The 16644-nt window shown below is 44.4% G+C and overlaps 1 protein-coding gene across 1 annotated transcript in view; it reads left to right on the forward strand.

Annotated features, from left to right (window-relative positions):
* Positions 1 to 246: 246 nt before the first annotated feature.
* Positions 247 to 16644, forward strand: part of TMEM132D (transmembrane protein 132D) — a 683845-nt gene continuing 667447 nt past the window's right edge. Inside the window, exon 1 of the mRNA XM_068563370.1 lies at positions 247 to 325. Coding sequence (XP_068419471.1) covers positions 247 to 325 — 79 coding nt within the window. The remainder of the gene's footprint in view (positions 326 to 16644) is intronic.

The raw sequence follows: 16644 nt of genomic DNA on the forward strand, positions 1-16644 counted from the left end.
GGGAGGTGGGGTTTGCCTGCGCGCGCGCTGGACTCGGGAGAGCAACTCCGGAGCGGCGCGCGGTGCCGCCTCCCGCAGGCCATGGACGGGCGCGAGGAGGACGCAGGGCCCCGCGGCCGCTCGCGCCCCTAGCCCGGCGCTCCCTCGCCCTCCTGGCCCGCTCCGGTCCTCCGAGCGCTTGGCGACTGTGTCTTCACCGCCCAGACGGCGCCGGGGAGCCGCAGGTCTGCGCTCCGGGTCTCCGGGATGTGCGCGTCTACGATGGGAACGCTGTGGCACCATTGGTCCCCCGTGCTCGTCATCCTGGCCGCCCTCTTCTCCAAAGGTAAGGGGACGCCGCCGCCGCCTGGGGCCCCGGGACGAACTTTGCTGGGAGTGAGTGTGTGGGAGGGCGTGCATGGATGGGGGTGGCCGGCAGAGTGGGTGTGGGTGTGCGTTTGTGCGTGTACACGCGCGCGCGTGCGGCGGCCGAGGTCCTGCCCGCTGCCCCTTTGTAGCAGGTGCCTCCCCGGAAAGACTGGGGTTGGAGGCCCTGAGTGAGACCGCCAGGGCCGGAAAAATAGCCTTGTTCGCCCGACCGCATGTTCCATTCTGGGAGGGGGCCGTGGAGAATCTTGAAAGGAGAGGTGGGCACTGGGAGGGCTGAGCAGAATGTCAGAGGAAGGGACTGAAGGGACCTCCTGGAAAGGTTCCGGAATTTGGGCTTGACTTTTCCTACTGGCACGGACCCGTGAGGAAATCATGCCGGAGCACGCCTCTGTATGGGAGTGCTGTCGCGTGCGTCGTGGGCTCCGGTGCCTGTGGCATGGGGCTAGCTCCGGAGAGGTGGCCCTGCGTTTCTCTAAGAGAGGCTTCTCTCTCCCTTTGCCTTCTGTGGCTGTTTGTCCGGTGGCAGCATCCGTGCAGGTTGGACGCGGAGTTTAAACCCTGCTTGTCACCTGCGTTATCCCAGCAGAGCCCCTGACTTGCAGCTGTGAGGAAGGCGGGGATTCCGCATCTGCTTGCCTCCTCATCTGTCTCCATCCCAGTCTGTCATTGGCACAGCAAGTTTGGAAGCTCAGGACACGAATTCCTTGAAGGGAAGTAATTCGATTCACACCGGAGGTTGTAGAAAGGACCAGCCATTCTTTCTCCTTACTGATCGGGTCTCTTTATTTGTGTGGGCCCCACAGGGGCCTCTTTCCTACAGAGAAATGTATCAGGAGCAAAGCGGAGCGTTTTAGCAGTCTCTCATGTGTGTCCCCAAATCCCTGTAAACAGAGTTGTTTTTTCCTGAGAAGATTTTTGAGATGAGATGGCTCTCAGAAACTTCAAAGCCAATTATCATGCACAGAGCCTTTTTAATTACAGGAATTTTCTGTTCTCTGAGCTCTTCAGGCATCACTGAGGTTACATTGCTTTAGATCTGACAATAGCCGGCTTTTGTGCTGGTGTGATGTAGGAAGAGGTTGACCTATGCCCACCCTGCTTGGCTGTCTTTTCAAGTGCGGTCATAATGGGCTCCTGTCTCCTAACTATGAGTTAGAACAATTCTGAGGACCAGCGCCTCGGGGATTTGTGATGTGCGCAAGAAACGGAAGAAAAGCTCGATGAATTCAGTGACTCCACCCCGGGCAGACGTGAGGTTAAAAAACCCCAGATCCACAGCAGCAACAGCCCAGCAGACTTGCCTGTGGCCACGAGGCATGTTTTTTATTGGTTGTCGCTTGGTTTGATAATAGGAATAGACTTCTCTGTTTTTATGCCGCAATAACAAGGTTTTATTAAGGTACAGAATAGCTTTGTAAATATGACCTAACTATTATGTTTCCTCGGTTAGGTACACACATAGTTCTGTTACTGATTCCTTTAGTAGACTGAGCAGGGTTGAAGAGAACCGTATTTCCCCTGATAGTTCGGAACTTTTCAAGTGGAGACACTGAAAATGTCCTTAACATGAGGAACTCTGATGTGGAGGTCTCGGCTTGTGGAAGGATGCTGTGAGCCCAGCCTATGACATAGTTTGAGTTTCACAGCCCTGAAACCTTCCAGTTGTAGAAAATTTCCTGGTGCAGATATGAATTCTAAATACATGGACCATTCAGTTCTTTTTCCCATATGTTCACATCACTTTCCCCTCTCAGATCCTCCGACCACCTGAAAGTTCTAAAAAAGCTTGAAATCCAAGATGGACTATATTTAAGAGAATTTTAATTGGAAGGAAACATATGCATAGACACACACCATCCAAAGTGCCTAATTTGTCTGGGTCTGATGGAAAGGTGGAGATTATTACCAAATATTAAAGATGTGTTTCAGCATATTTTTATATTTACTGCATTGCCTGAGTTCTTTCCAAAGATGAAGACTTGAAGGAACAGATGTGCACATTTTCATTACCAGGCTAACGTCTTTGAACCCATATGTTTAAATTTTATGAGCAGGAAGTGATTGGTCATAGAGCAACCTCATAGATCTCTTGCAAATCAAATAAAGTTTCATCGCTTGCAGTTCTATCCCTTGGGACCTGGGAACTCTCCTATGAAACATAAAGTTTTTACCAGCACTGTTGTGCAGTCCCAGCCTTTCCTGGAGAACAGCCTTATATTAAGTGGTCAGAGAGTTTGTGTTTTATGCTTAAGAGTCTAGTCTTCCTGGGGAACCTGATGCAGATTACAGCTGTGCCAGCTTGCAGATGTGTTTTAACATGTTGCTGTTCGCTTCATGGGGGTGGGGGACAGGGCATGGAAAGTAAAGGGGCCCAAAGACAAATTAATGAGACTAGAGATGGGCAAAGAGCCAGGCAGGTTTTCAGTACAAAGTCAGGAAGGTGGCACCATGTAGGCTGCTTGTGATGACCCTGACCTGCATCCCCCAGAGTTACGTTCTCTTGCAAATGCCATTGAGAAGCAGACACTCAGAGGTCTGGGATCCCGGCAGAGGAGCTGCTGCGGTGATGGACCCCCGTCCGTGGGCCGTGTTGGGCACGTGCTCTGCCTGCATCCCGTGGCAGAGTGCAGCCAGCCTCCTGGGCAGTGGCTTCGTGAGGGCACCTTCGCGCAGAGTGTTTCCACGTTGATAGCGTCCCTCTTAGGTCAGAAGTGAGGCATCTGGGTGGCTGAGCATCACCTCTGATTTGGGAAATATCCCCCCACGGCTCTGGCCTGGGAGGAGCTTTGGTTTACAGCGACGGCCTCGTCCGGGCTCTCAGGGGAGGAAGAAGTATCCAGGAGGGAGCGCGTTGGGGTGTGTGAGTGTGTGTGTGAGAGAGAGAGAGAGATAGGGAGAGAGAGTAAGACAGAGACAGAGACACAGAGAGAGACAGACTAAACTTTACTGCTTACATTTAAACACTCAAAATTAAAAGGAGAGGAAATGGGGAGACCAAGAAGTTTCATTTCTCTTGAATTAAAAAGTTAGGTACTAAATATGATCTTATAAAAAATAGTTAAAGGCATAGGAATTTAGAATTCTAAGTATTAAGATCTGTTTAATTTAGTTCAACTCTGAAAGCCGAGAAAAAATGAAAAACAAAACAAAAACTCCAAAAATACCCTATTGCAGAAGCTTATACTACCCTATATTTTAAATTCATCTATCCATTTATCCATTCACCCATTTATTCAACCAGTCTTTAGCCATCCATCTATGTATCCATCCATGTATCCTTCCATGCGTCCATCCATCCATCCCTTCATTTGTATATCCATCTATCCATCCATTCCTTCATCCATAAATCCATAAAATTTGATGATTCAACAAATAATAAAGGCCACAGGCTTTGAGTGAGCATGGAATTCTGCAAGAACTCTTTGCCGGTGTTCTGAGGACACAGGGTTAGGAACGTACTAAAGTGTCGCTCGATTCAGGATAGTTCACTGCCAGGCATTCCTCTAGCTTGTAAAGTGCACACACCGTCCACGGTTTTAAGTCATGGGCTCAAGACCCACCAGTTCGGTGTTCAGTTCCCTCTTCCTTTCCTCTCCTGGTTTTCTTGGTCCCCTCTCCTTCCTTATTTTATCGTAATAACTGCTTTTGGAGCACCAACTGTATACCCCACGCCATGCTGGCCATAGGATTACAGTAGTGAGAAAAACCCACACAGATACGGTTACTGTTCTGCCAGAACTGGTAGTTTATAGAGGAGATAGAGAAAGGTGTTAATTACATAAAAATGTAATTATACGTTGTATAAAAATGTTATGTAAAGGAATGTAGACTTTCAACTGCGATGTGCTAGAGGGACAGGGCAAGCATCTTTGAGCGCAGGTATGCTGGCATTGGACTTAGAGCCTCTGAGGGATGGGTTGGTGTTTACAGGGAGGGGGCATGTGAGTGGGAGGGTGCAGACACGTACGGGGACTCCAGAGGGCCAGCGTGGCCGGGAGAGAGAGCCGTGGAGCTTGTGGTACTGCATGAAAGGACAGGGTGGGAAGTGAACTAGAGATGGGCAGCGGTCAGGTAGGGTGTGGGGATATCCGTGGCACGTCCTGTTTCACCTGGACCAGCACCAGTTGCCCATGGCATCCTGGTGAGGCTAGTAATAGCAGCCTCTTTCACTCTCAGAATGGTCCAGGCGGGGGATGAATTCTGGGGTCGCCCCTTCCCAGGCACTGCTGAGGAGTAGAAGGAGGGTACGGATGGATTTTAATCAGAGGGTCCGTAAATTTCCTGTGGCTGCCTTAACACATGACCGCAAACATGGTGACTTAAAACAGCAGAACTTCATTCTCACGTACTTCTGGAGGCCAGTAGTCCAAAATCAGTGTCCCTGGGCCCAAATCAAGGTGTTGGCAGGAGACTTCTAGGGGAGAATCGTGCCAGCGCCTCATGGTTGCCGGCGGTCTTTACCTTCTGGCAACGTCACTTCAAGGCAGTGTCTTCCCATCTCTCTTGGGTCTGTCCTCATGGCTCCTTCTCTTCTGTGTCTAAAACCTCCCGTCGCCTCCCTCTTATGTAAGGACTCACGTGGTTGCATTTAGGGAGCACCGGAATAATTCGGATCATCTCCCGTCTTACGTTAATCACACCTGTAAAGACCCCTCTCCCCCTCTCTTCCCCCAGATAAGGTGACATTCACAGGTTCAAGGGATTTGGGCGCAGATATCTTTTGGTGAGGGTGGGGAGGCACTTTTCAACCTTCTACGGGGGTGACACATTCTAAAACCATTTTCTGTCTCCTCTCCTAAATTTTAAGTACCTCTAGAGACGGCCTCTGTGTATTTTTCTCCCTTTGATTCCTCTTCAGTATTGAGTTTAGTGCTTTTGGACCCTGCAAGGGCTCAATAAATTTTTAAGTATCCTTAAGACTGTAGACTATTGCTGAAAGAAGCTTTGCACAGCAGTAAAATGGTTTGATGCTGTTTTTTTTTTCCCCCCCAGTAGTTCAGAGTGTTGCAGGAAATACTTTTGTCGATAATAATAACAGCGAATTTTAAAGTAATTTAAAATTGTATGCCAGGCACTGCACTGAGTGATTGCTGGAAGTGTTTTTTGTGAATCTGCAGATAAACCCAATGGGTTAGATTTTATTCACCCCATTTTATAGATGCAGAAATGGAAACTCAGAGAAGTAACTTGTCCAAGCTCTTAGAACTGAAGTGTCACAGTCTGAATTCCGATGCCTCAGCCCACACCGTTAACCGTTTTACATTCTGCTCGTGATTGTATATAATAACTAAAAATGAGTCCATTTGTCAGGCAAAAATTACATGTGGGGCCTGACGTGCTGAAGTTTGAGTGCAGAGGGGTTTCCGTGGAGTTTCAGCTCTGAGCCTTGGATGTGGCTCATGGTTTGTTGAAGGAATGAATAAGTGAATGCCCTGTTTCTTAATTTTCCCAGCCTTCATTTTCCCAGCAGCAATCGGGAATGATACCTAAAAGGAACTAAAACATGGATTTTAATCCCAAGGCTGTTACAGAGGTGGAGGGGGTGATCTGATGATGTGAAATTGTGTGGTTGTCTCCTAGGCCAGAATGCTGAAGAGTCTTCGGCTGTGGTCTCTGAATCCCAGCATCCCATCGTTCATCCGCTTCGCTAACATGCGTGGGCCCTGGGGGAGGGGAGACTGACGTGACCTCTGTTTCACCGGGACTGAAAGTCTGGGTAGCTTTTTAGTAAAATTGTAAAGAACGAAGAAGAAGCATGTAGCATGAAGGCAGACAAATATTTTTCCTGTTTCCAAAAGGAGAATGTTGGGTTGTGTGAACATATGGATTGGTGAGTTTGACTTCTGATGCCAGACAACAAGCTTGAATGAATTACGGGGAGATTGTTGTGGAGGTGCCAGCAGAAGTGAGTGGTGATCACAGGAATCCAGCGTGGATTTGTCGTGACATGAGACCAAAGACTCAGGATATTCCTGTATCACTTCGTCATTTATTTTTTAAAATCTACTTTAAAAAAAATCTAGGAAGGATTAAGAGGATCACCCAGCAACCTGAAGCCAGGGTCGTCTTCACTTAAATGTCAGTTTTAAGAGTCCCTTTTATTTATTTTTTTAATTAATTTTTTCGGTCAACTTTTTAATTTATTTTTTTTTTCAAGATTTGGCTTCTTTTTAGATTTTATTTATTAATGTTTTAAGTGTCGGAGTACTGATTTTTTTAAAAATTTATTATTTTTTTAATTGAAGTATAGTTGGTTTACAATGTTATGCCAATCTCTGCTGTACAGCAAAGTGACTCAGTTATACACAGATAGACATTCTTTATTTTATATTCTTTTCCATTATGGTTTATCACAGGATACTGAATATAGTTCCCTGTGCTATACAGTAGTGAGACCTTGTTGTTTATCTGTTTTATATGTAGTAGTTTGTATCTGCTAACCCCAAGTTCCTAATTTATCCCTCCCCCCTCCCCCTTGGCAACCGCAATTCTGTTCTCTGTGTCTGTGAGTCTGTTTCTGTTTCATAGATAGCTTCATTTGTGCCATATTTTAGATTCCACATATAAGTGATATCATATGGTATTTGTCTTTCTTTTTCTGACTTACTTCACTTAGTATGATAATCTCTAGTTGCATCCACGTTACTGCAAATGGCATTATTTCATTCTTTTTTATGGCTGAGTAATATTCCATTGTATATATATATGTACCACATGTTCTTTATTCATCTGTCGATGGACATTTAGGTTGTTTCCATGTCTTGGCTATTGTGAATAGTGCTACAGTGAACACAGGGGTGCATGTATCTTTTTGAATTATAGTTTTGTCCAGGTATATGCCCAGGAGTGGAATTGCTGGGTTATATGGTAATTTTATTTTTATTTTTCTGAGGAACCTCCACACTGTTTTTCATAGTGGCTGCACCAACTTACATTCCCACCAACAGTGTAGGAGGGTTCAAAGGGTCCCTTTTATACAGACCTATCACCCAAGATGTCTGTCCCATCAGCTTCCAGAAATTAATCTATAGGGGAGGAAGGCCCTTGAACTTAAAGTAAAAAGATTTGTGACATATATTCAAAAAGAGATTAAGTACATATTGTCAGGACAGCAGTAACGAAGGTTAAGAAATATATTTGAAACAGTTGAAAGGGAATAAAAACTTTTCTCTCTCTCTTTCTCTGAACTAAAGCCTAGGAATGAGATTTCGATATACATTTGAAAAGACAGGCAGTCACAAAGAGTTTTTAGCCGTTAGCGACATTGGTTATTTTTCTCATGTGAAAAATAGTATCTTTTTATGTTTATGGGAGAATCGCTGAGCAGACTCACTAAGTAAAGAAGGTGGCAGTCAGACTTCACTTTTGTTGTTGTTGTTTTTGTTTGTGTGTTTGGTCGGGAAAGCCATGTTGGTAGGTGGGGAGATGCTTAAGTTATAATATAACTAACTCGCTGAGGTTCTCAAGGTTCTGGACACAATCTCTTAGGACATTGTGGCAGGAAAAGATTTTGATATCAAAACCGATGTTGATGTTGCCATTTCTCTGCCTGCCCTTAATCCTCATCAGCCTCTAAGTCTCATCTCTTTAGCAGGTGAAACATGGCAACCACTGCCTCTTGGCTACAGCAGAAAGCCCAGGACAGAAAAGCCAGGTTCCTGACTTTAGATTTCCAGCAAAAGACAAAAGATTTGGAAAAACATATGTTCACGGGCATGTGTTTTCTTGGCACACCCTCTCCTTCTTCACCTCAGTAAATATTTTTTCACCGGGGGGAGAGGGAAGGAGGATTTAGAGGTTAGCTCAGATGCCAGAGTGCTTTTGAGATGCTCTGTGTCACTTCACTCCAAGGATGAGTTAGAGCAATGTAAGTTAGGTTTTCTAAATACATTTGGAGATTCATAGAGGAAGAGAACCTGCTGTAAAAAGCAGAAGGCATGTTTGTGTGCAGTGACTGGGCAGTGAGCTCCAGCGAGGTGCTGAGAGTGGCAGCATATTTTCCAGATCAGCCGAGGAAGCTGGAGCAGACGTGGCGGAAGGAAGCCCAATCAGCCTGAGGCGGCCTTGAGGTCAAGGTCACGGAGGCATCTCTGTGGTCTGCCTGGACTGACCGCAGGAGACCGGATGCCACTTGGACCAATGACAAAGTCTGTCGTTGAAGTGAACCCTCCCTGGTTGTCACGGGCACTTTGAATCTTTCAGAACTTACACGTGATCTCTGTAATAATCGGAGGCGGGGGATATTGTTTGGCTACTGGGTGAAATGGGGAATCCAAATAGAAATGAAGTTCCATCCCATAAAAAGGAAGACACGTGTGTTTCTTGCTCTCTGAAGCTGGGGACCGAGTTTGCATTCACTCCAGCACCCTTGTCAACACCCTGGGCAAACACTCCTGGGTGGCACTGAGCCTTGGCGGTTCGTGGGTGCCTGATGGTGTCTGATGGCCAGTGTCGACCTGGAGTATGGTCTGCAGGCTGTCGTCCCAGGACCCCGTCCCAGCCCCTCCATGGTGGACGTCTGTATCAGAGACTGGCTGTGACAACAGATGGAATGCTCCTTCCTTAGAGGTGCAGGTTCACAAGAGAGCAAGGAATGCTGTGTGGCAGAATTGCTCTGGGAAAGGTCTGAAGTTAGAACAGCCTAACACTTGAGATAAGTGGATAGTGCAGCCCGCTGAACTTGGGGCCGTAAATGCCAGCTGGGGAAGGACAGCAGCCAGGAGCTTGAGAGGGACGTGTGCAGAGACAGAGTGGAGGGATATTTAAGGACTTTATCAGATGAATTGGGAGATTCTGATTGACATATATACACTAATACGTATAAGTTAGATAACTAATAAGAACCTGCTGTATAAAAAAATAAATATAATTAAAAAAACAAACAAACAAACAAAAACTGTTTCTTTCCCAAGTTCCTTTTCTAAGAAATACTTCTCAGGCCTTAGTACCAGGAAAAAAAAAAAAAAAAAAAAAAAGCTGTGTTTATCCTGAGAAAGAGTTTACACTTTATCCTATGAACACCGTGAATTTTCTAAGTGAATTTCCAAGTGTCTGTCTTTGCTTGAACTCCTAGGAGTCTCTGAGCCAACTTTGCTATTTATAAGTCTAGGAATTTAAGAGACACATCTTGTGACTCAGCTTCATCCTTGGCTTTATTTTATTTTCCTTCTTCTGTCTCTCTTGTCTGCTTCCTTGCTTACTTCTTCTATCCCAGTGCATTTATTTTTTGTAAGCTACTTCAAAGTAATCCTGACATGAGGGAGAGGTAAAAATAATCTCACTACCCGAAGATGACTGGCTCAACAGTTGGATGTCTTTCATTCTAGTTGTTTTTCTATGAATTTTTAAAGCAGTTGTGTTCACACTGTCTCTGGGACACATAATTGGTTTTTGACATTTTTGAGTTCATATGTTTATATAAGCATTTCTTCATGTTTTAAAAATGTATCAGGGATATATTTTTAATGTCTGCGCCATAGCTGAAAATTTTCAGCTCTTGTTGCACAATTATATAATTTATAGTTTTCTGCTATTATGAGGAAATAATTATCTTTGTGCATAATTTTTGCTTTGAGTTACTTTCTTAAAGAGAGTCGCAGTTATTTAATTACCAGGCAGGCCAAAGAGTATGGGTAGAGCTTTTGTTGACAAGCTCTTTTCCAGACAGGCTTATTACCTTTTTGTACAGGTGTTAGCGATACGTGAAAGCATCTGTTTTGTTGAACCTTGATGCCCTTAGCGATGGCACTGTGGGTGTCTGCTGTACCCCACTATCTTTGCTGAGTGCCTTGGTGGCCCCGAAAAGTATTCAAAATGTGTCATGGAGAGAGTCACATCGAGGATGTGGCTTCTAAGGCCCCGAAGCTGTTTTCCTCCAAGTGCGGTCCAGGGCCCTGCGATGCTTTGCCTCTTGAAGGCTGTGCAGTTGGAGCGGGTGAGGTCATACAGTCTGTGGCCAGTGGGAAGATGCAGAATTGCTTACAGTGGGTGCTCCTGGGGATGCTATGTGAAGAGGACTCCGGTCAACAGATAATGTGGAGGTAAAGAGCCTGCAGCTTCAAGGTTATGAGGGAAAATGAAAATGCATTTAGAAATTCAGTGAGAAGGATGTGATTTAGTTACCTGGGAAGATGAAATCTCTCCAGGACATGCTGTTTGGGAAACACTGTTATAGAACAGAATCAAAACAACAGGTGGACATTTAAACCTGAGTTCTGGGACTTCCCTGGTGGCACAGTGGTTAAGAATCTGCCTGCCAATGCAGGGGACACGGGTTTGAGCCCTGGTCTGGGAAGATCCCACATGCTGTGGAGCAACTAAGCCCATGCACTGCAACTACTGAGCCTGCGCTCTAGAGCCTGCGGGCCACAACTACTGAGCCCATGTGCCACAACTACTGGAGCCCGTGCACCACAACTACTGAGCCTGTGCTCTAGAGCCCGCGTGCCACAACTAATGAAGCCTGTGCGCCACAACTACTGAGCCTGCGCCCTAGAGCCCGCGAGCCACAACTAGTGAGCCCACGTGCCACAACTCCTGAAGCCCGTGTGCCTAGAGCCCGTGCTCCGAAACAAGAGAAGCCACCGCGATGAGAAGCCCACGCAACGCAGTGAAGAGTAGCCCACCCCTTGCTGCAACTAGAGAAAGCCCATGCACAGTGACGAAGACCCAACACAGCCAAAAATAAATAAATAAAATAAATTTATTAAAAAACAAATAAACCTGAATTCCTTGATTCTGTGACGTTGATAGAACTAAAAGGGCCCCTGCTGCTTAAATACAGCAAAAATTCTTCAAGTTCAGCCCTGAGATTGACCTAGTTCTCATACTTTGTCTGCCACAGGGACTTTCACCCGTACTAAGCACCAAGGGCTTTGATCTATTTATCCAACAATTAGTTTGTTGAGGGCAAGTTGCAAACACAGTGAGACAGGCTCTGAGGATGTGTCAATGAATATGAAATCACCTCTGCCCTCGAAGTGCTGGAGACTGAGACGTGAACTCATACCTGTCTCGGGTAAGCCAACGAATACAGGTATGGACACGTGTTTGATTAAGCGGAGAGAGGAAGGAATTTTCCCCTTAGAACCCTTAAGAGATCTTTTCTGGGGTCTTTGCTTTTTCTTTGTCGGCCAAGGTTCTCAGTTGCTGACAACAGAATCTGCTCTGGCAGAGATGGATTTCCTGAATTGTGTGAGGGGGTGTATAGACCCGCCGTGCACACCAGGGACCCAGGCTGGGGGAGGAACAGCAGAAACCCCCAACCACAACATCTCCTGTTCTGGTCCAGATCCCGCTATCACCGTTGCCTTCCTTTCAGCTCCCATAGGATCCAGTGCTACCCTCCCTCAGGGCGGTCCCCACCGAACCAAGCACTCTTCTGCCCTCTGCAAGAAGGACTGATCTCGTGTAGCTGCTGCCTCTCCTTGCTCATTGTCTCTCTCTGGGTTTCAGATTGGGTGCATCTGTTCAGTGGCACCCAAGACAGATCTGGAACCCAAGAATCAAGAGATCCCTGCCCACCTTGCTGTCAGGACACCAGCCTCTTCAGTTCAGGAAGGCACACCAGAAGAGACCCTCAATTGGTGTGAAATGTGCCAGTCTTCGGTATCCAGAGAAACTCTCATCTTGTTAAAATTGATTTCAGCGACCTTGCAAAAAGTCATGTTAAAATATCTCATCTGTGTAACTTTTCTCTTCCCAAGAGGACTGTGGGAAGGAAACAAGGACCCTTACTGTGTGTTTCTCATGTTGCTGGTCATGGCGTTGGTGAACATGTGCTCAATTAATGGCTGATTCAGTTTTGGCTTTTCTAGACGGTCTTCTAGGATTTGAAAGTCTTCCTTGGGTTTCTTTGAACTGGAGGCTGTCAAGAGGAGGTACCGTTTTATCCTCCCAAAGGCCTCTAGATTACTCTCCTCAGTCAGCCTTTAACACATGCTGTGAAGGAAGAAGTCAAAGCAGGTCTTCAGCTGAGACTCCTATTTTGGACTAGGAAGCAGAGTGCATGGCTTCCCCGAGAAGCCACGGATTGGATGGGAGAATTCTGCCTGAGTTGGATTTATTTAAGGAAATACTTTCTAGTGATGAATAACTAGACATATTTTGGGTGCAGGTACAAAACCAAAAATCTAAAATTGCCTAAGGGATACATTAGTGAGGATGGGCTAGTATGATGGGTAAGCTCTGTTGTAATATATATATACACACACACACACATATATATAAAACATACATACATACATTACACACACATATATATATTACATATGTAATATATAGATGAGTAAAAACCCATGTCTCTGTGGCTTAATTTGACAAAGGTTTATTTCTTGTTTGGTTAGAGTCTAGTTGACCCTCTTCGACTTTGTAGTTATGCCATTTTGAACACATGACAGTAGGGGATGAGAGGACTTAGGGGATTACGTGGGATGCATTTAAAGTCCACATTTGGAAATGGCTTCATTGTACCCACATCCCATTGACCAGCATTAGAAACAGGGCCTCCGTCTAACTGCAGGGAGGACTGGGAAATGTAGAGGAGAATGTATTGGGCTGGCCCAAAAGTTCATTCGGGTGTAACTTTTTGGCTGACCCAATATTTGCTTGGTAAACATTAACAGTCTCTTGGGGGTGATTGACATCAGGCAAGGCTTGATCCAGGTGCTCATGTGATGCCAAAGGGACCTAGACTCTCTTTGCTTCTCTTTAACTGTATTGGTTCTGTTCTAATGCACGCTGTCCTTCATTTAAGCAAGATGCTTCCCCAGCTCAGAATTACACCTCTTTACCGTAAATTCAGTAAATAGAGCGTATCTCTCAACAGTTCCATCAGAGTTCTGGACCTGCCTCTTAAAGGTCCACATTGCTCTGTGAGTCTTCTGAATCTGTGACTGAGCACAGAAGGACGGGATAGGTGCAGCCTGATTGGCTCAAGTTTAGCCAATAAGCTCCCCTTTGGAGCCTGGAGTAGGAACCCACCTAGACCACCCGATAAGAAAATGAGAGGCAGTTTATGCAAAATAATTCAGAATACTTTTACCAGAAGTGGAGAGATGGATGCTGGAGGCTTGATATAAATAGCAATATTCCACTCTCAGTGTCATTTTCATTTCCACCCTAATATGAAAATATTCACATATGTAGCCTTAAAGAGAATTTTGTATTCTTGCCCAGACGACAACTCCCAGTATAGAATTGTCCCCTCTCAGAGAAGTTACATTATCCTTTGATGTTTGTTTAAATGCACTGTATGCTTTTGTTTGAATGATTGTAATTTTTCAGAGTCCTTAATTAGATGTAAAAACTATGCACAATGGAAATTACTGTTGTGAATAAATATTTGCATTATGGGCTGTTAAAAGCAAACATCAAAACACACAATTGCTTGTTTTACAAGCATTCAATATTTTGAAATGTGAGATCAGTGAAACAACTGAGAATTCTATTGAAAGGGAGAAAGAACAGCTTAAATAATATTATTTACATTTTCAAGGGAACTGTGTCAACAAAAGGAGGGAAAACAGTGATTTTGGTGTACAGAAGTGTAAAAGCAGCTTACCATTGAGTTCTGACTTTTCCCTTTAATTTCTACATATCTGGTCCTCATAAATCGAGTGTTCTGCTGAATTCCTTAATTAGGCAATACACATTAGTGAGTTGGGTTTTGCCTGTACTTCAGATAAATGTAACCTTAAAACAATGTGGAAGAACAGTTTCCAGGATATTCTGGTATTATAGATAATCTAATATTTACATTTTGGGAAGGACCAAAGCTTGCAGTGTACATTTGTGCCAAATGTCACCTTTTAACTATCCTAAAGTAATTTCTCCAGAATTATTTTGGATGTGGTAAAGAGATTTTTGATAGGGAAAGGACATTTATACTATTTTTTAATGATTGGAATTTAAAAGTAAGCCTCGTGATTCTAAAGGATGCAAAGCAAATAAAGCAGTAGGGTGCCATATGCCTTCAACTGATAAGGAAGAAAAAAATCCTTTAAAAAAATGTTTATTGAACTATAGTTGATTTACAATGTTGTGTTAGTTTCAGGTGTACCGCAAAGTGATTCAATTATACATATATATGTAAATATATAAATACATATTATTTTATTACATTCTCTTCCATTATACGTTATTACAAGAATCTTTTTTAAAAAAGACTTTTTTTGTTGTGGTCAAAAGTCACATAATATAAAACATACTATTTTAACCATATTTAACTGTACAGTTCAGTGGCACTAAGTACATTCACATTGTTGTGCAACTCTCACCGTCATCCACCTGAATTTTTTTTTTTTTTTTTTTGTCTGCATTGGGTGTTCGTTGCTGTGCGTGGGCTTTCTCTAGTTGCAGAGAGCAGGGGCTACTCTTCCTTGCGGAGCACGGGCTCTAGGTGTGTGGGCTCGTAGTTGTGGCTCACGGGTTCAGCAGTTGTGGCTCGTGGGCTCTAGAGCAGAGGCTCAGTAGTTGTGGCTCACGGGCTTAGTTGCTCCGTGGCATGTGGGATCTTCCCGGACCGGGGCTCGAACCCGTGTCCCCTGCATTGGCAGGAGGATTCTTAACCACTGCACCACCAGGGAAGTCCCCAAATTTTTCACCTTCCTAAACTGAAGTTCTGTCCCCATTAAACACTGACTCCCTATTCCCCATCCCCACCCCTCGTGCCCCTCCCCCCCCCCCCTTATGGCATCTACCAATGTACTTGTTTGGCTATTCTAGGTACCTCGTATAAGTGGAATCAAACAGTATTTGTCTGCACCTACTGTGTATTCGAATGCATTTTTAAGGTTAACTTAAAGATATTGAATATCTTTTTTAAAAGCCTTCGGATTTCTTCCTGTAGTTGGATGTCAGGGGTGTGGCTTTTGATTGACAGATGGTGTCAGGTGGTACACGTGGCCTGTAAATATGTTCTATGTGGCTTTCGCGGTGAATGTCTTGTCATTATTTTGAGATCAGCAGATTTGCCTAAGAGCCTGGATTTTCCTGCTGCTTTTCCATGGTGAGCGGCCCTGATACTTCTGCATGTCAACAACGGTTCCCGGCAGGAGAGCTGCTGTCACCACCAGACGCTCTGCACTGGGTCCATCTTCTTTTCTTTTCTTTCCTAGTTACATTATCCCTGGACTTGGACCACTAGAGAACTGGTGCCCTGGGTTTGGGTGCCTGTCAAATGTGCGGAAATGAGCTCTGGAGTGGAATCCCAGTGTTTCTGGAATCCGCAGAGCTTCACTCATTTATGTTGTTTCGCTGGGCCCTGGGGTTGTGTGAATTGACAATCTCTGCTGGATAATATTTACTTTTAATTTCCAGGAATTGCTTGATTTTGTTAACTACTTTGTTTTTACATGATTTCTTTATTTGGAGGAGTGCCCTTGACACTGGAATATTTGAATGGAGGGGTCATGCAAAGCCTTTCGGAGGGGTATGTAAGTGGAGATATTTGAAAAGAAATGCATTTACAAATCCTCAGCTTCTGTGTGTATTTGCTCCTAAACTTGATCCCTCTAAGTTAATTTACAATTACCCCGTGCATCTTCTGTCTCTTCCTCTCTCTGTCTCTCTGTCACACACACACACACACACCTCTTCTTTGAATTTACAATAGAAAGGTACCTCTCATCCATCTAGCGTCTTGCTCTGTATGATTCATTTCTCCCAGGTGTTAAAGCCTCCACAGTCCCCCAGGTACAGTTATTAATTACAGATTTAATCAAAGCAGCATAACACTCCACCCCGTAGCTCATTAAAAGGTACATTTACAAGAAGAGAAGTACTTTTTATTTTTTAAAAAAATTTATCAAAATGTGTAATGTATTTATGCTGTGTCATAATATAATTGTAACAATGCCAACTTGATGAAGCTTTTGAATACTGAGAATCTTACAGTAAGAAGAAACAAAAAAATTTAAGTTCAGTATAGACACACCTATATTTTTGTTGTAGGAAAGTGTAATAGGATGATGGGTACATTATTTTCAAGATTAAAAGTACATTACGTTAGGATACTTCCATGTCTTGGCTATTGTCAGTAGTGCTGCAATGAACATTGGCGTGCATGTATCTTTTCGAATTATGGTTTTCTCTGGATATATGCCCAGGAGTGGGATTGCAGGATCATATGGCAACTCTATTTTTAGTTCTTTAAGGAACCTCCATACTGTTCTCCATAGTGGCTGCACCAACTTACCTTCCCACCAACAGTGTAGGAGGGTTCCATTTTCTCCACACCCTCTCGGGCATTTGTTATTTGTAGACTTTTTGATGATG

This window comes from Eschrichtius robustus, chromosome 14 (assembly GCF_028021215.1).
Source record: "Eschrichtius robustus isolate mEscRob2 chromosome 14, mEscRob2.pri, whole genome shotgun sequence".
Classification (NCBI taxonomy): Eukaryota; Metazoa; Chordata; class Mammalia; order Artiodactyla; family Eschrichtiidae; genus Eschrichtius; species Eschrichtius robustus.